The sequence below is a fragment of the Neopsephotus bourkii genome, unplaced genomic scaffold, assembly GCF_033783945.1.
Source record: "Neopsephotus bourkii isolate Nb327-2 ecotype Australia unplaced genomic scaffold, CSIRO-AGI_Nbou_v1 NB_1792, whole genome shotgun sequence".
In the NCBI taxonomy this organism is placed as follows: domain Eukaryota; kingdom Metazoa; phylum Chordata; class Aves; order Psittaciformes; family Psittacidae; genus Neopsephotus; species Neopsephotus bourkii.
Window position 1 is genome coordinate 8,935,260 of NW_026902266.1, and position 20,304 is coordinate 8,955,563.

Here is a 20,304-nt window from a genome sequence, read left to right on the forward strand (position 1 = left end):
ATTAGACCTTCATATTGTCATCAGTAGTGTCTACTGTGAACTTTTTTCTGAGCTGGCTGTTTGGGCACTGTTAATGTGTCTGCTTAGTGACATTAAGAAAATGCAAATGTTTCTTCCGTGCCTGGGTTGTTTTCAGTACCGCTTTTCTCACAGCTGTCTGATTGTATTTTAATATTTTATGCTCGAATTTTCACCTTCTGATCATGCAGTGTGTGGATTCAAGAAACTAAACTGAGAATGTGAATATATGAGAGTTTTGTTAAAGTTTTTTTATGTTTGGTTTGCATACTTAGATATTCAATATGCTAAACTTAGCATCATTTCTGCCAATAATGTAAATTGTTATTAGCCCATAGCTACAGGTTATGTTGTGACTTACCATGCTTTGATTACTTAGTCATGGATTTTGGGGGCTTGGGAGGAGACACTGGATGACTGAAAATAATTGCCTTTGCTCTGCAGAATTCATTCATTGGTTTATGTTTAGCAAAGAAAATTCTGGGATTACACACACTAAAAATGTTCATTTTCAAAACAGTTTGCTTGTGTTTCTGCATTTAGTAAAATAAGGAGTATTAAAACCAGAAAAGTTTTAGAGATTGGAACTGTTTTATCCAATGTTAAAATTCTTAATATCTTAATGGGTGTTGGCTGGTTGGTTTTGTAAAAAGTTTTTCTTAGTAGTGTTATGTATATTTTATCATATTTTCCGTTTTATAGATGCCAAAGGGAATACTTTATAGCAAAATTTCTGTGATTGTTTGGAAATGTCTTAGGAGTTTCTCTGCTTGTCTTGGGACTCGGAGCCACTGAGTATTTCTGCATCTCCATAACGATGAGGTATTTCTTTGGGCAAGTTTGACTGAAGCCATCAACAACTGATAGCTTTTTTTTCTGTTGATGTTTTTGAATTTAAAATACATTTGTGGATAATAATAAACTCTATGCATAATCTAAAAGGGGTATCTTCTGTGTCTGTTTTACAGTTCCAATCCCTAAACTGTTAATCTGGAATTAGTTTTAGCCTATGAATTGTAGTGGGTTTCTCAGTCCACTGTGGGTAACTTCTATGATAAAAATATTTGGGGAAAGAACATTTTAGTAAAGTTTTATCGATTTTCTAACTGTGGCCTCCTAAGAACCATTTTATATGGTATGAGCTATGAGTGCGATTAATACACAGTAATTGATAATAGTGCATGATTAATCTGATTGTTAAATTTTATTTTAATTTAAGAATTTTAATTTAAAAATTACTAGTCTTTGACAGTGCAAATAATTGCTTAAATTTGGCTCTGGGTTGGCCTGACATCAGCGTTCTGTGAACTGATGCTAGCATCATGGTTTTCGTATGTGTCAGTATTCCAGTGCTGTATGTGCTGGGCTTCTTTGGAAAGGAAAGAAACCAGTAGGTGTGTAATTCAAAGCTCTGAAGAGTCTGTTAATTTATACTTGTTGCTCTAGGCAAGATGATCTTGTATTGCTAGTCTTTTCAAGCAAAAGCTTGATGTTGTGTGCCTTTCAGGAGTACCGTAGTCCATTTTATATGAAGATTTAATGAGAAAAAATGTTTTACAAATGCATTTAAATTTGGAGGAGATGCATCATTTTTTATCCAATATAGTGAACTGAACGAGACTGGGGAAGCAGAAACTCCTCTTGAACTGTGAGGAATCAAACAAGCCAAAGGAAATAACTTTGTTGCTTTTTTTTTGTTTTTTTTTTTCCTGGCTTAAGCTGTATATGAATAGATTTTGAAGCGTTCCAGAATCGACCATAAGATAGGCTGAGACATTTAGTTAGTAATGAAGGAACTTTTATTAGCATGTGTGCCAGTAAACGTGAACAGCCAACCCACAAGAATAGGTGTGCGCTGTGGGAATTGTGATTTCTTCATATTAAACTCTACTTTAGGAAATATGATACTAATGTCCTTGTTTATTTTTTGTCCTGGTGTCTGAAGGATTACAGTCAGTACCTCAACAGCACTGTGAAGCAGTAGAGGGTATGAGGAGGGCTAGAGAGGGACTGAGACAGACCCATGCCTGTTTTGAATGACCTTAACTAAAAGAAACGCATTGGTAGGAACACGTGTCCTGTAAGATAAGAAGCACATAGCCACAGGAACTCAGGCTACATAAATTCTCTTCTTTCATGGAATACTTATTAGTAAAATGTAAACTTTGGATTTAATTATTTGGTGATAAAGCTAATTCGTGGTGTTATTAAAGGTTGAAAGAAGAAACCAGGTTTTAATGTAATGCTATTTTGAGGTTTTCTCCCTACGTGATGTGGAGTTTTTGCATTATTCTATTCTGTGAAACTTTTGTGTGTGTGTGTTTTGATTGCATGGGTTTTTGGGTTTTTTTTGGTTGTTTTTTGTTTTTTCACTTTGTGGTAGAAACAGGAACTATACCCAACCTTATGGTAATAGGACAATTTGGTTTGGGTGAGACCTGAGGAGGTCTTTAGTGCTGCTGCTCAATGCAAGGTTGGTAGTGAGGTCAGACAGGATTGCTCAAGTCTTTCTCCCTCAGGTGTTGAAAACATTGTGGAGACTACACAACCTCCCTGGGCAATCTGTTCCAGTACTTTACCATCCTCATGATATATCTTCACATCCTCAGGGTGAAAAACTTTCTCCTACATGCAGTCTGAAGTTCTCCTCTTTCATTTGTGCCTGTTCTCTCTTGTATTCCCATTGTGCACTACTATGAAGAGACTTCTTGATTACCTCCTTGCCGGAGGCTGCCGGTGGGTCGCCCTGAAGCTGTTCTTTCTCCAGGCCAAGAAAAGCTGGCTCTTTCAGCCTCTCCTCAGCACTCCTGACTGTCTTGGTGCCCCTATGTTGAATTTGCTTCAGTTTGATGATGTGTTTCCAGTACAAGGAGGTTTGAAATCAGGTATTCTAGACTGTAGACCTGAGAGAACTTGATGGATACCAGCTGTAATTCTTAAATTCTGTTCTAGCCACATGTGATTTTGTAAGAAAATGGTATTTGATGAAAGCTTCATTCCCATGGTACAGGTTGTAGATAAAACATTTCAATTTTAGGGAAAGGGGTAGTGTGTTTCCATATTGTCCAAGGGCACACCACACAGCAAGGTTCAGTCTGCAGTATTGTCCTCTGATAATCACTTTTTCTTACTATGCATCAGAAGTGTGTTTGTCTTAAGAAGCTGAAGTCTGTCTTCATCATTAAAAAGCCGATGAAGAGGAAATATTTTGAGGCTATATGTCTTACATGGCAGAGGAATAAAGTTTTTTGGAAGCTGTTTTATTCAGTTTTCATAGATGTTGTGCTAAATTGTTTCAACTTTCTTCACTGTATGGCTCGTTACTTAGATGAAAGCTGAATGCTGGAAAACTTGACTTTGTTTTCATGTTTAGAACAATGTGGCTTATAGTGTCTATTATTATGTAAGTCTTTGCAGCAAAGTAAAATGTGTTCAAGTAGGACTGCTGGGGGAATTCAGTGTCTGTTGGGAATTTTAGATACTATGCATATGAATATCTCTTTTATTTTGAACAGTTTTGTTATGGCTTAAAAATTGAGAGAAATACTTTTTTTTTTGTTTAAAGCTTCCCCTAAGTACTTTTCCCAGAATACTATGTTTATATGGCAATCCCTGTTCTACTGCTTCCTCACCAAACTCGTTAAATTGCGGTTGACATTGGAATTTAAGGGCATACTACTTTTACCCAGGGTGTTTTAATCATATTACTTACTGATATCATAGAATAATTAGGGTTGTAAAGGACTTTTAAGATATCTAGTTCCAACCCTGCTTCCATGGGCAGGGATGCCTCACCCTAGACCATGTCGCCCAAGGCTCTGTCCAGCCTGGCCCTGAACACTGCCAGGGATGGAATCATTACTTTTTTTGTTGTTAGTGAATTTATTAATTTAGTTTGTGTAGCAGATCCAGAAGAAATAAGTAATGTCACGTGTTGCTCTCTGTATGTTGTTGCCTTGTGGCGGGATTGGTTTATAGCAGCATTTCACGTCTAACTGTTCTGCAACTCTGCTGCTGTAAGGTGGTTACATTAGGTTTACATAGTTCTTTTGTGTGAATGGCTTTAGGGCAAATGCTGCTTTATGTGTAGTACAAAACTGAGTAGTGAAAAAGTTAAGTTGCTGCTTTCCTGTCATAACATTGACCCCCAGTGGAAAATCAAATACCCCCATACTTCCCAAAATGTTTGATTAAAAAAACAAGCTTACTTTCTACGTGAGCATCTGTTTTCAGAGTTGCTGCATGAAGTTGGACTGCTGGGACCATTTGTCCCAACCCTTTAATCCTATAGAAGTCACAGTTATTGCTGAAATATCTGTGCCAGCATTGGACACGAGAGGGGGGGTGTGTGGTGTGTGTGTATGTATGTGTGTAAATATATACATATATACACACATCATATATGCATATATGAGTATATATATGAGTGTATACAAATATATGTTCATATCACAGATGCCTGTATTTTGCTGTTGGATCTACTCCTATTTCCATTTCAGACTTTAAGCTTTGGCTTAGATGTTCACATGCTACCTGTAAGGAATGTACAATTGATGGAGTCTGCTGTTCACGTTGTGACATTAGTGATGTTTCATTGTCTCTAAAAGATTGCTTTTGTTAGGTAACAAAGTTACAAATTAATTTAGATAGATAGCTTTAAAGGTACTAGATTTTATTTTGGAGTTTGATGGAGAATTATCTGACAATCTTTAAATACTTTAGTGGGAAAGAAAGGAACAGTCTTAAGTGAGTTCGAAGCCTGAATTAAGATGATGTGATATAATAATGTGAGGATTTACCTTTATAATTCTATTTTTCTGTGATCAGAGAATTTTTAGATTTAATTTTCAATTTTGAAGGCAGAGCCTGTAATTTTCCTAAAACCGCAGGAGTAAGGAAATAGAATCAAATTTCACTTTTCAGGAATGTTTTCTAAGGAGTTCCTTGTCTTTAAAACCTTAGCACACTTCCTTAATTTCAAGTTACTTGAATGTGTTTTTTGTGAATTACTAAAAACCTGATGATGCCTCCTGATATGCATCAAAAGGAATTGAGAATAAGTAGATGGCTTCAGCCTGTATTACTTATGGAAATCTGTGATGATCCTGTGATGATAGTATATTCATCTTTATATCTGTTCTTTTAGTGATGGAATATCTCTGTAGTGATTCTGTGGCATTTTTCATATTAGCTTACCATTGATTTATTAGATCTGTTCTAACAAGGATGTTCATTAACAACAAACCCTTTCCTGCCAATATTACTATTGGGTAGTATAATTTTTTTTGGTAGTTCATTAAGACAGGAAAAAAAAATTGACTTAGTTCCAAGGAAACTTGCAGTTCATTTTTTACCTTATCATAAGTGAGCTAGGTAGAAGGAAGGATGCTATGTGAGAGCATGACTGTCAGTTTACGATCTAATCTGATGTCATGCCAGCTGTCCCCTTAGCTGTCTGTATAAGCACAGGCTCTTGTGTTGACTGATTGTAGTCACAGACATTGCTGCTCAAGATAGTTACAGAATTGTATTCTCACTAAATAACTAAACACTTGTGAATTCTCAGGGTGATGGCCTAAGGAGGACGTGAGATTTGAAAGAATCACTTTGTGATTCTCATGCAGTAGTTTATAGGTTAAAACACTGTATAAAGGGCTAAAATTTTGGCCTTAAGAAGGTCTCCCAGACACTGATTACAGTGCAGCAAGGATTTTACTGAAATTCTGAGGCAACACTCTATTATTTTGAAATGGGGATAATGTTTAGTATCTTGAGAAGATGGGGTTTTGTGTGCTTCCAGCTTGAAGTGGCGCTATTGCTTGCGTAATACAATTTTTTGGTTTTGTTGTCAATTCTTCTAAATTATATCTGTATTACACTGCATTTTTCTTCTAATAGCATTATTTGCAGAACTTCGATGGCACTGATTTTGTTGGACTACTCATTGATATTCTTTCTAGCCAATTCTGAAAGCAAGTATCTAAAAGTTATTCAGAAGGCAATGCTGGAACTATTTGGAAGCTACTGATATATTTCAGAAATATGTTATGAAATAAAGCATAGTATGCCTGGCTGTTTGCCTGGTTGGATACAAGCACTTTCTCCTGTTTGGAATGACAATTTCCTGGTTGAACAGCAGTTCACTGTATGTGTTCTACTTTTACACCAGTAACTCCCCGTAGAAGTGTGGGTGCTCCTGCACAACTATCATCAATGGGGAATTCAATATAAAGGTGTTCACACTTATCTGGTCTTGCAGGTAAGTGTAAAAACATCAACCTATGTGGAAAATAAGTACTCTATAAAAGGCTTATAATAACTTATAGAACAGTCTGTCCAATGACAACATGAATTTTTCTTGCAACTATAGATTTGTTAATGTGATGTAGATTCGATCAGTAGTTGATTTGTACATTTCAACTTCATCTGCCTGGGCATGTAGATTACTCTAGAGGCAATCTATAAACTTGCTTGACTTCAAATGAAAGGTCATCAGCATCAGTCATGTCCCAAAGTTAATTATTAAAACTTGGCTTTGACTTGAATACAAAATGAAATAAAAAAAAAAAAAAAGAGAGAAAAAAACCACAACCCCCTGAATAGGTGAAGTCATGTTAGAGTCATGTTAATTAGGAGTTCTGCAAAAGGTTCCATGCAGTTAAAAGTGCCTGCCTGTGTCAATTGCACTGTAAGAATGGAGACTAGATTGTAATTGTGTAGTTTTCCTGTGCTTAAATCACTTAAATTTCATCATATTGTAGGTTAGGTTAGTACAAGCAAAGGATTGGCAATGTAAAATTTGCAGACTTGCTTAATCAACACTTGAGAAATGTTTTAGGATACGTGCTGATGGTGAGCAGAAAGGTGTTATCATACCATCACTCCCATCCACCCAACAGGAGTAATCATCCACTTTGTAAGGTTATCTGGTTTCACCTCCTGAACCCAGGGCCAACTTAAAAAATTACATTAGGTACTCCAACAGCATGCTTTCACATGTGGCTAATGTTAGCCAGATAACACTGTTCACATCTTGAAGGTCTAGAGTCTTTCTAAACTGCCATAGTACATTGGTCTTAAAGCAGTGGGTGACTGCCCACACTTACGTTTGTAAATGTTGTGTACGCATGCTGTGAAATGGTAGAATTTGTCTTGTAATATCTAATGAGAAAGATCTGGTGTTTGAACTGTGACTCTGTTATGAAAAGTCTGAGTCTTAACTATTATAAACTGTCATGATTTAAGCCCAGGCCATAAGTCAGCCACGCAGCCCTCTTGCTCAGTCCCCAGAGGGAGGGGGAGGAGAATCGAAAGAATGTAACTCCCATGGGTTGAGATAAGAACAGCCCAGTAACTAAAGTATAACACGAACCACTACTGGTGCCACCAATAATAATAATGGTAAGGGAAATAACAAGGGAAGAGAATACAATACCCATCGATACCCAGCCCGACCAAACAGTAAACTAGCCCTTCCAGGTAATTCTCAGTTACATCCTGAACATGACGTGCTGTGGTATGGAATACCTCTTTGGCTAGTTTGAGTCAGGTGTCCTGTCTGTGCTTCCTCCTGGCTTCCTCTCCTCCCTGGCAGAGCATGAGGCTCACAGAGTCCTTGGTCAGAGTAAACATTACTGAGCAACAACTAAAAACATCGGTGTTATCAGTACTGTTCCCAGGCCAAAAGTAAAAAACACAGCACTGCACCAGCTACTAAGGAGAAAAAATGACTGCTACTGCTGAACCCAAGACACAAACCAAGAGCAAGCCTTGGAAAATGGTGTTCTGTGATTTTGAAATTCAGAAGTACTTTTAAATGGTCTATAATGTAATTTAATAATGATGGTAGTGGTAGATGCTAGTGGATGTGATTTTTGCATGAATTGTTGATGTTTTCATACTTGTTTTGCCTTGGTGGCTAAGTTAATTAATAATTATACAAAATCAGAGTAATACAAAACTGTTAAAATTAAAATATGATTACTACGGAAAATGTCATAATTTATCACACAGAAAATTCATAGTTTTACCAGAAAAATTAGCTTGGCATTTCACACGTGTGGTGGTGTACCGATACAAGTTACACAGTGTTCATAATTTACATGATGAAGCACCATAAGCTTTCCCAGTTTTGTTTGATCTAGTGGGAGATTAAAAAAAAAGGGGGCATGAGGAGTAAAGCAGCACATTGTGTCCTTTTATTAAGGCTCATTTATTGTGCCTGTTATAAGTGGTGGATTTCTGGACAATAGAAACACATTCAGCAGTTGCTATTTGGAGGAACTACTGAGAGGCTTGATTGGCTGATGTGTCTGGAAAACAACTGGACTAAGTCTTGTCTTGCTTTGTGCTTGAAGGAAGGAGAACTTTCACTGCAAGAAGTTTACTAGGTCACTACCACTGGAGACATTATTGTAATTATTTTTGTGTAAGCAGGTGTTATTGTGAAGCAAATACTTAAAGGATATGAAAACAACAAAACCCAAAATCTAAATCTGTAAGTCTAATATTACAGTTTCTCTTGTTCTGATCAAAACGAGGTACTACTGATATTCTCAGAATATGTCTATTTAAATACTGGGAAGGCTTCAAAGGTATTTTAAGATTTAAATTATATTTGCAGAGAAGGATGGAGGGAGCAGCAGAGAAGGACAGAACAGAATAGTTTAAGTTGGAAAGAACCTCTGGCCCCATTTGACCCAGCCACTCCTGGTCACAGCTGGGGCAACTTAAAGTTGGAACCAACTTAAAAAGCTCGATTCAGTTGCTCAGGGTCTTACCTGGCCATGTTTCGGATTTTTTCCACAGTCTTGCTAGGCGACCTCTTCTGTGTTTGACTGCTCTCATCGTAGACAAAAGTCTCCCTGCTTCCTTGTTGCAGGGTGTTAGCCATCTGTTACATAGATTGTTTTAAATGGTATTGCTTATTCTTAATCAATCCTATGAGGCAAAACACTTAAACTCTCACTTTTCAAGTCCAAACAAACCACTATGTGTCTGCAACACTGTTAGTGGCAGTGGTTTAATTTCTGTCTTCCCAGTCAAGTCCTAAGTGTTGAAGCTGCAGATTTGCAGGAAGTTTTGGTTTTGTATGCCTTCTCCTTGGCTGGGAATCGCCATGTGCATTTTATGTAGTAAAGGAATTATCCTTCTGTTTCACTGCTCTTACTATTCAAAGTGCAAAACTTGTCCCAAAATGCAGTTGTTCAGATATTGAAGAAATTTTTGCTTTCCAGCTGTGACTTTTATTTTTGGCAAGTAATGTTCAGTCTGTTGGTAATGGACTTGCTCTTTAATTCCAGCAACAGGACTAATTCACCTTTGGAAGGCTTGGTGAATTTATTTCATGGGAAATAAAACATTTGTAAAAGTGCTAGTGTGGTATAATGGGTAACTTAATTTCCTAAATAACCTGTGACTTCTGGAATATAATCCCTTTTCTTAGTCTAACTGAAGAGTGAGTTGTTAAAGACCAGAAGCCTTCAGATGAGAGCTTGTTGACTGTTTGCCTCTAGAGAATAAAGCTGACAAGGTGCTTTCTTTTTTTAAAGCTAACAATGTATCTGCATTTTAGTTAGTACTCCTGGCCTAAATATCAGAGGTTAAACAGACTGCTTCAGTCCTGATTTGAAAGGAAAGTCTTTCAGCTTAAAATGGGACTGTGTGATAAATGTTATTTTTATACCTATGTATTATTTTCTTTGAAAACATCTTCAAGTTTCTGTTTGTTTCTTTGGATGTAAACCCAAAATTTGAATATGAACTCAGATACAAGTGCTTGTTTAGAAAACAATACTCCTCAGTCCTTTTGTGAGAAAAAGATGATGGTTGCTTTGTACATGTTACACTGCAGGCTTAATGGAAATACTTTCCCCTGAACTCTGATTTCAAAGGAAAACTGAAGAGTTAGAAACTGCAAAGGGACTTCATTAACCCACTTCTGTAGCAGAGGTCAGTTCTCATCAACATAGGGAGTGAACGCTGTTGCTGGTGCCATGGGGTAGTTAATGAAATGACATCTTGTTCTTACAAAACCTACGACCTGTGGACTTCACTGTCACAGTACTAGCTAACTAGGCTGTGCCAGTTAAATCTCAGGTGTAAAGGGTGGGGCCAGTTCTGCGCAAGCTTTGCTTCACCTAAAAATCCACTGCGCAGGCTGGAAGGGCTCACTCTCACTTGTCTGTATGGACAGGCGAGGGTCAAAATGGTAGGTGACAAGGTACATGGGAAGCTGCAGATCCAACCTTGCATGCGGGTGGACCAGTGCATGGGTAGATCGAGATCGCTCAGGAGATGACAGTCCTGGTCGGACACTTCCTGATTGCCTAAGCGCCTTTTTTCCAACCAGATTTGCATATCCCACTTGCCCTTGGTCGTCGTGCTTGTAGTAAGCGTGGTTAAAAGCCCTTCTGAAATCTTCGCTTGCGAAGCCAAGGCATCATCATCTTGTTCACAGTTTTTTGTGGCTGTAGGGTTAGGATTTTTGCAATAGGTGAGGCTGGAAAAAGTCCTTTCGATGTAACATAAGTTGTCACAGCTTTCAGTTTGTTATTGAAAATGTTTGGTCCCTTATATACAACATCCCATAGCAAAGCATATTGGAAAAAGGGGTGAGAAGTTCATAACACAGAAAACATCCTCTGCCATTCATGGTGTAAGTGGGACTTCATGTGAGCGATTTGTGGATTTGATTCTGGTTTGTTTGATTTTTCTGGTGGGTTTTTTTTATTTGTTTTATTTTGGAGAGGGTGTTTTTGGAGGGGTGTGTGTTTATTGCATTGGGTGGTTGCTTTTGGTGGTGTGTTTTGCTAGGTTGTGTTTGCTTTTTTAAGTCAAGGCATGTTCTGAACTATTTACATTTGAATGTTATGGATGCATGAGCTGTTTGATTTTTAGCTGTCCTTTACTGAAAGTGTTATTGCTTTGGAATTTCATTACTTTGAAACCCAAAAATATCCTGCAGTGTTGACAGTTAAACCCGAATCTTCTCTAAAAAAAAAAGAGGACATGTTCATTTTTGGATATTTGAGGTCTTATTATGTTTGTTTTCTGAATATACTCAATAACGTTTTTCTGCATTTGATGTGAATTCTAGTTTTGGATGTTGTTTACCTAACTATTGTCAACTAAACCCATAAAAAATCAGAACCTTCAATAAGTGAGCTCTTGGTTCTTTACTTTGTGTAATTCTAAGTCTCTTTAACTGCATGTCAGCCACGACCTTTCTAATTCTAGCCAAAGTAAGAACTTTGGTTTCTTATTTCTTTAAAATTTGTGATTTTTATGGGTTTTCATAGATGTTTCTTTTGACAGGCCTGCATAACAAAGGGCTTATGACATATGAGAATCTAGAAATTGTCTTGTGTTCTCTATACAATTAATTGAAATGATTGACTTTGGAGAGGAGGGAAGACTATCAGTTTATCTTGAAATAAACTTTCTTCACTCTGTATTTTTGCATTATATGAGTGCAGTTATATGGATACAGTAATTGTCTTTAATGGATAGCACTATTTCACTGAGTGTTGCAAAACATCTAGATAGTACTCTGAAGGGACAGTTTGCCATGCAGCTGAAAGGCTAAGGTTATATAAACCTCTTCATTCAGGTGTAAGGGAAATAACATTGAAAAAATGCCATACTAGAGGAAAAAAAAAAAGCATGCAACAAATGGCTTCTACAAAATCTGTCAGTGATCTTATTAAATATTACAAATTGTGTAAAATGTCAAGTGACATTTTTAATCATTTTACTGGTTCTAGTCTGTGACATTTACAGAAGAACAAATCAGTCATTTATGTGGTGTAATTTCTATGTTATGTTTAGATAATTTGCCAACCGTCAGATGTAGATAATCATAAATTCAACTGTGTCTCCCTAAGGATTGCAACTAGCTTTCTTTAAAAACATTAACCTGTTTAATAATTAAATGGTACAATGTGTCATTGACAAAGTCAACAAGAATGCAGGAAGGAGCTGAAAACGTTTCTTAAAAGTACATCAGAAATATGTTTCATTTCTGGAGTAGCAGCAGCAAAGCTTCAATGTAAAAAGTTCTTCCTTTTAGAGATCATTGATATATTTTGCCATATTTAGCAATATTAATTTCTTTTTTCTTTTTGTTTTTCTTTTTTTTTTTCATTCCAGCCATAATCAGCAGACCACGTCATTTAGACATCCTGTGACAGGACAGGTTTCTCCAGAAAATATTGAATTTATTTTGCAAGAAGAGTAAGTAGTTTTACCTGCTGTAGTTTAGTAGTTTCACAGTTCTTCCTTTTGTAGAAAAAATATCATTCATACAGTTTATGCTTAAAAATTTACTTCTCACTGTGATGTTTTTTATTTTAGCGCTGTTCCATGTTAGAGCTTGAGAGAAAAGCTTTACCAGATCTTAAAACAAAACCAAACAACCCCCACTCCCCAATAAACAAGCAAAAAAGACAATATAGATAGAATACTTAAGCAATGCTGCTTTAGCCTTATAGAAATATCAGACATACAGAACATAAAGTGTCGTTAGAACAAACTGGTAGGTTTGTACTGACATTGAAATGCACAAGATATTACTTGTTTCATTGTAATTCCATGGGTTTCTTTAGGTTTTCTACATTTCCTAACTTGGGCTGATATTTATAAAAACAAATAAAATAAAGGTTGATTAGGCATTTTTCAATTTATTCTAGAGCAATGCAATAACATCCGTGGATTTCCAGCACATTTTACCTTGATTGTCTGATTCAAAAAAAAAAAAAAAAAATGCGTATGTTCAAAGTGGTGATCTGGGCATTTTATTGGTTTACTGGATCACTCCCTGCCTACTCCTGTCATCCTTGCTGCATGCTAGATTGCTCCTATAATCCCTTCTGTGATGGGATGACTGGATATCTTCCCTAGATGGAGTCTAGGAGAGTTTTACATTACTTCTAAAACCACTCCAAACGGCAAGAGAATGGGACAACACCAGATAGCTTTTCCTTTTCCAGCCTAATCTTCCAACTCTGTTTAAGCAGCCTCCAGCCCTTCATGTGTCACAGAGGCTGGCATCAGGCTGTGGTGGCCTGGATTGGTGGTTTCTATGGCTGACCATAGAATTCGTAATGCTTTATGTTTCAAATCACGTGACATCTAATTTGCTTAACATTTGATTTAAAACACTGTAAAATCAAGAGAAACAAGGCCCAGAGAAGGAGCATGCAAGACTTCCAGGAGACTGAGGACAATGTCTTCTCTTGTGGACTTTGAGAGGAAAGTAGAGCATGACTGTATAGGTCTCTGCTCAGAGGTTCTGGAACAGCCTTGAGACGCTGAACTGCCCTTTCCCAAGCCCAAAACAAGTCCAAGGGCCAGTGCTATATTAAGGCACCTGCTGCAAACCAGCATGATATAGGATGTTGAACATATTTTGCAGTGTATTGAAGAGGCCTTTGCACAAAGACTGTGGGACAGCTACATGGTATGCAGGTGGCTTGCTGCTCTGAGGGTTTTGCCTCATGACGGGTATCCAAACGAGCTGCTCCAATTCATTTAGTGAGGAGAACAGGTATCTTGGAATGGAGCAAATCTCAAAGGCAGTCTGGACAACAGCCACTGTGAATCCATGTTCCAGCTTCCACCTGTTAAATTGATTTTTTAAAATACTCTGTTGTAAAGCTCCAATCAAGTTTAATACAAAGAAGATTTGTACATGTGTAAGGAAAAACAGGTGTTTAGCTAGAACTCCTTTGAGTGCCTCCTTGGGTTTGCCATACTTCCCTAGGCTGTTTCTGCTTTTGTAATCTTAGTAGCAGATAAAATATTACAGGCAGAACTGAAAGAACAACATGCTGGTGATGACATGGTTTGAGTGGCTTTTTGTGTATGGTAGAATGTTTTTTTGAAGAGAAATGAAGGTGTTTATTTGGAGGGCAGTCAGATGAATGGGCACAACTTGTCATCTCTAGACTTCAGTTACTCATACTGAGATGGTATCAAAAGCAGGAAAAATCTTACAATGTAGTAAGATTAATATAGACAATTGGTTTTATTCTAAAAGAAGAGGGAATGGGTGAAAGGATATAGAGAGGAGTATGTGTATAGTGACTACTCAGGAAGCAGTTATTGGAAGAACATTTTTCTAAGCTTTATTATTGGCCTGAAGTACATACAGAGTGTTTTTAAAATTAGGTGGTTTTAATATATCAGTTAAAACTGCTTTAAAGGTGTCATTTTCAAGTGTGTGGGATGCTGTTTTCCTAAATTTTGTACTGCTTTTATGCGACAGTGTGGGATTTACACTAGTGCTGTTCATCACAGTCATATCTGAATTCCTGTCAAATGACACTGTTGACGTATTGTGGATGTCTGCTGAAATCAAAGGATCTATTAGCACCCCCCTGTCTTTAGGCCCAGGAACTGTAATGGAGTTATGCCATGTTTTGAGTTATTTTCCCTCAGGCATCAGGGATTTGTATGGAATTGATGGTGGTGTGTGTTTGTATGGATTGTGTATTAGTTTGGAATCAGTGTTGCAGATCATACCTCGTGATGAAATAACTTTCACAAACAGAACACGGTTGGAAGGATAGTCTCTGGATTTACAAGGTCTGTAGAAACTTTCCATCATGGGATCCTTTTGACCAAGTGTACTTTTGTTTTACAGATAAAGAATCCTCTCTGAAGTAGCAGGGTTTCATAAAAGGCAATTTGTTCTTCAGTGCGGTTGTGATCTTACAAGTTGATTCTAATTTATGATTACTGGCAAATCCAGGAGTAGTCACCAGATATTGACTGGGAATTAGTGGTGGGGGGGGCGTAAGCACAAACTTATTCAGGCTGCAACAAACTTATCTATTGAAAGGAAACATTTAACATCTGAAAAGTAATTTACAGTAATTAGAAATGACAGATGTGTGGAGTGCTGTGGCCATTTGTTATCCAGGAAGCAATCTTCTGTCAAAAAGATTTGAAAAGAAGTTTTGGAAAATGATACCAATAAATGATGTAATTTTAGCTTGATTATGAGTCTGTTGTGAACCAGATGCCCTTGCTTCGCTTGATCAAATGACAACTGGATGAAGGCTGAGACTGTATTTCACTACTGTTTTTCCTAAGGCATTTCCCTTTTTAAATATCACATACATTCTGCTTTTTTAAGCCAAAATCTGATTTCCTTAACTCCGCTGTAACTGGAGGATGAAAACAAAGCATATTGCCTGGAATCTGTAACTTGAGCTGCATTATCTTCTGCCCTGCAGAGAAGGACTTGAGGGTGTTGGTTGATGAGAAACTGCACATGAGCCAGCTTCAGTGTGTGCTTGCAGCCCAGAAAGCCAACCATATACTGGGCTACATCAAAAGGAACATGACCAGCGGGTTGAAGGAGATGATCCTGCCCCTCTACTCTGCTCCTGTGAGACCTCACTTGGAGTATTGTGTGCAGTTCTGGTGTCCTCAACATAAAAAGGACATGGATCTGTTGGAACAAGTCCAGAGGAGGGCCGTGAGGATGATCAGGGGACTGGAGCACCTCCTGTATGAAGACAGGCTGAGAAAGTTGGGGCTGTTCAGCCTGGAGAAGAGAAGGCTGCGCGGAGACCTCATAGCAGCCTTCCAGTATCTGAAGGGGGCCTATAAGGATGCTGGGGAGGAGACTCTTTATTAGGGACTGTAGTGACAGGACAAGGGGTAAGGGGTTAAAACTTCAGCAGGGGAAGTTTAGATTGGATATAAGGAAGAAGTTCTTTCCTGTAAGGGTGGTGAGGCACTGGACTGGGTTGCCCAGGAAGCTGTGAATGCGCCATCCCTGGCAGTGTTAAAGGCCAGTCTGTACAGAGCCTTGGTTGCCATGGTTTAGTGTGAGGTGTCCTTGCCCATGGCAGAGGGGGTGGAACTAGATGATCTGTTTGTCCTTTTCAACCCTAACTGTTCTATGATTCTATGATAAGGCTGCCGGGCAGGTGTTAAGATTTACTTTAACCACATTGTTACATGTGCATTCCTTTGAAAAGTCCATGATAGTTACTTAGGTTAGGTGTATGTAATGTTTACATTTCTTCTCTCTTACCTTTCTTTAACTAACAGATCTTTAATAATTGTATACCAGAAAGAAACAGCAGGCACTTATAGCCATGTATTGAATTGTACCTGCTGTTAAATACTCCTAGTTGTGTATTAGAAGCTTTACCATATATCTGTAATAGTATGTTTGCAAATGAGAAGATAGCACTTAAAAGTTAAAAAAGGTAAGATTTTAACATAAATGTAGAAAAATAAGATAAAAAAAAAATTTGTGCTTAATCCAATGAGAATTACCCTCTTTTTTGCTTGTGTTTTGTGCAGCTGCTGAAGCCTGTATATCACCTCTGTGGAGAGAGCTGTCTTATTTTGTCTATTGCATTTGGTTACTATAGCAGCAAAAATATCAGGTGGAGAGAATGGAGGAAACTCAGACAACCCCCAAGGAAATATCTGCCATGTTTACATGTATAGAAATACTAGGACAGATAATTTTTTTATCTAGTTGAATAGTAGATTTACTAGAATTAAAACTAGATAGACATGATATTTTTGAGTTGTATGTGGTTCCAACAAAATAAACTTTTTAAGTTGCTGGTATGAATGTGGATCTTCTAAGTCAACTAATCTTTATGATCTTTTAGAGAGAAGGAGTGTGTTCTGTTGTATTTTGTTTTCATTGTGGGCTACTGGTGTATTACATCTTTTTTGTTGTTGTCATTGTTCAGTGTTTGTTTTAATAAGCCAAATATTGGCCATGTAGTTATTTTAGGGGGTAAATGATTTCTGTAGCCTTACTAGCATTGTTTAAGTAGAGCAGGATGTTGCTTGACAGGTGGTACAACATAAAGTGTTATTTTCAAGTATTTTAAAATATTTACAAGGGACTGGAGCTCTGAATGTACATACTGCAATTTGCATATGTATGCAGACACTTGGGGGAGGCAGTAAACAAACTGTCCTGCAAATAGACGAAAACATCACTATGACAAAGACAGAATGGGCTGTTGGATAACAGATGTTATCAAACATCATTGGTCATAGTGATTTGAACAAATATATAGTCACTTATGTTTAAAGACGAATCTGTAAATACTATCAGAACAGTGTTAACTCCATTAGCATCCTGGGATATTTCAGGTAATTGTGCATATTTTTATTTGCTTTCAAAACCAGACTGAGAATATTAATTAGCAATTAAGAGACTTGAATTCTTGAGTTTTGTTATGTTTTTATTTCATGCAACGAATCTTATTTTATCCTTGAAATAGCATATACAAATAATTAAATTAACTTCAGTATTGTTTAGGGTTTTCTATTACACATCATGTACTGAAAGTTTGGATCTCAAGTGTTGGCTGCCAGAAATGTTTCGTAGCCAAATAATAATGTGTTTTCTCTTTCAATGAACTTGCTGTCTCTTTTGCTGACTATTTGAGTTCTTACACATGGCAACAACCTCACATTTTTTCAAAAACGTCTTTTCCCTTGTGAATTTGAAGTTCATCATTAATCTTGATGCTACTAGAAAAGGACAGTGTGATTTATTGGCAGCGGTCATTTTCAGTAGCAACTAGAAGAGGAATTGCTTAAATGTCAGCATTACAAATGCTAGGAAATCGAGTTTAGTGTTCTGTATTTCATTATGATTGTTTTGATAGTGATGGTCTTGTTAAAAACATATAAAGCTTATCTTCCTCTCCAGTTCTAAATTTTTTACTGTTTTTCTTTAGCTGCGGTATTTTAATCTACGGTGAAACAGTATCTTTTGGAATAATGAAAATCTGTGCAATCAGAGTTGAACTTGTAGATTAAAACCATTCCTCTGGGGTTATTTTTCTTCTGATATTAATTCCCATACAAATAATTTATTAGAAAAATTAATTCAAATTTGTTGAAGCTTAAATGTTATTGTTCTTTTTTGTCTTTCCTGAGACAGTTGGTTCTCTCTGAAATAGCTACTGTGTAAAAGGAAGAAAAATTATTTAACCAGACTATTGTCTGGAAAGCCTACAGATTTTCTGGACATGTATGTTAAATCCTCTCTCCTCTTCCCCCCACTACTTTCTTTCCTCCCTGCTTGCCACAGTGAGTATCTGGACAGTATCCTGTAACTGTCCTACGGAACAAAACTCAATAGTTTGTGGTGTGGACGTTGTAAAGAATATAGACCTTAAGGAAAGAAGAGAAATTTTATGTCTTCTAAGCCCAAACCTTTTCCTTGGTTATGTTTTGTTTTCATAGGTTCGCTACTCATTGCTAGTGGCCTTATTAAAGATATAAAATCTAATGCTTTCAATTGATCTTGAAACAGATTAGAAGTCTCTATCACATCCCTGTTAGTGTTCCTCCCTTATTGAAATTCTTACTCTCAGTTTAGTTGCCTTGAGCAGGGAAATGGAACCTTTTTGATGGTAAATATTAAGAAAAGCAAAGTAAGATGCGGGCATGTTGCAAGTCTGCATTTTCTATCTGTTTTGGAAGTTTACAAGTGGAAAGGGAACAAGTAAGAACAGAGTCAAAAGCAGATAATAAAACTGGTTGATCAACAGAAATAGCTTAGGCAGCATTAGATATGGGAAGTGTCTTAATCTGGCTTTTGCTGAAACTGGATATTCCTAAAGCTGATTAAACACTGAAGTAGGAGACTTGGTCTATGGAAGGTTAGGCAAATTGACTCAAACTGATGTAATGCAGCTCTTGTGCATTGAAGGCTGGCTAGGGATTTTAGGGACTTGCTGTAGCTTGTTCTCCTATTTTGGACTTGGATTTATGTATAAAAGTTAGAAAGAAGGGATTCGTGCCGGATAAGGGAGGCATAAAGGAAATGGGGTCAAAGTTGTGTTATTTCCTTGCAAGCTTAATTGAAACTTTGTGGTCACAAATGGAAAAATATGCTTTTCCTGACACCAAATCAACTATAAAAGCTTTTGGACACACAATTGTTTAGGTTGCAACTGAGGAAGAGCAGTGATGGCAAGCACCTTGTCCTCAGCTAAACCTTGTGTTGAGCTACCACAGTCACGAGTTCTTCTCTGTTCTTATGAGTGGTAACTGCTTACAGTTACTCTGTATTAAATGGCTTTGGTGACTTGCTGAAATGGGAAAAGGAAAATCAGAGATGTTTAATAGGTCGATTTGCTTTGTTTTTCTGATGTGACTGTATTGCTACTTGTTCCTTACATATAATTCGCTAAACTATGTTGTTACTGATTTTTGAAAATACTGCCCGTGGGTTTAGTTGAAAAGGTGTCAAGCTTGGCTGCTGAGGCTTCTCTTCACAACCTGCATGTGGGATTCCACAGGATTTTGCACTTTTGTTTATCCCTGTTTTGGCATGTTCTGAACTCTTACACATTGAACAGATACTTATGGTAGGATTAATCTCACCTATGCTTTAAATGGGTATCTGCATATGAGCTGGTTTCTTAAATCTTCGTATGACTCAGAAGTTATTTATTTCTGATAATACCTGCTAATAATTGTGCCATTTCACTTAAAATGTGTTTTAATGATTCATTTTTCAGTATGAATCATATGTTGGGAAGATTTAAAGATCTAACATGAAGTTAGTGAAAGATCTAACAGTATGCTAGTCTGATATAACTAAAAAGTTTGTTATTGCAAAGTGCTGACTCCTATCCTTCCATCCCCAGTACTGGCTCTTTCCCATGTTTGCAGCCAAAACTCCAAAATTGGCAAAATTTCATTTCTCTGCATTAGCCTTATCTTCTCAGAGTGGTTTTTTTGTATCATGATTCTCTGTTAGATTTGGCAGGTTTTTTCCTCCTGATACATAGAAAAATGGCAATCATCAAATGTCACTGTCAGCATCTGGTCGAAAAATACTGAAATCAAAATAATAGGGGTGGTACAAAGGAAGTTGTGGATGCATGGGAAATGTTTGTGTAGCCTGTCATTCATTTGCTGACTGTGATTCTTAAATATGAAAAGGCAAAGATGGCTGTTTGAAACAATGTGCTTTTGATTATCTGGTTTTGTTTGTTTTCTAGGCAGAATTCATCTATGTCCAAGCAACAGATAACCCAAAGACCTTCAAGCATGGTCAGTGAAACATCCACTGCAGTAACTACATCTGCTGTTGATACAAAACCTGTCCCTAAGGTAAAGGAAAAATGCTATTGTTTCAGCTTTGTGAATAGAACTTCAGTCACTTTAATCCAGGAATATTTTAAACCTAATTTTAATAGGGCTAAGGGCTTAGACTGGGAGTCTAATAACTTACCTCAAAGAAGAGGTATAGGAGCACTGTGTATCCACATGATA

General features: G+C 37.2%; 1 protein-coding gene across 2 annotated transcripts in view; it reads left to right on the forward strand.

The window, feature by feature from the left end:
- PLEKHA7 (pleckstrin homology domain containing A7) overlaps window positions 1–20,304 on the forward strand; it is a 162,566-nt gene that overhangs the window by 82,736 nt on the left and 59,526 nt on the right. For both annotated transcript variants that reach the window (XM_061380124.1, XM_061380125.1), the window contains exons 4-5: window positions 12,169–12,252; window positions 20,031–20,142. In XM_061380124.1, coding sequence (XP_061236108.1) covers window positions 12,169–12,252; window positions 20,031–20,142 — 196 coding nt within the window. The remainder of the gene's footprint in view (window positions 1–12,168; window positions 12,253–20,030; window positions 20,143–20,304) is intronic.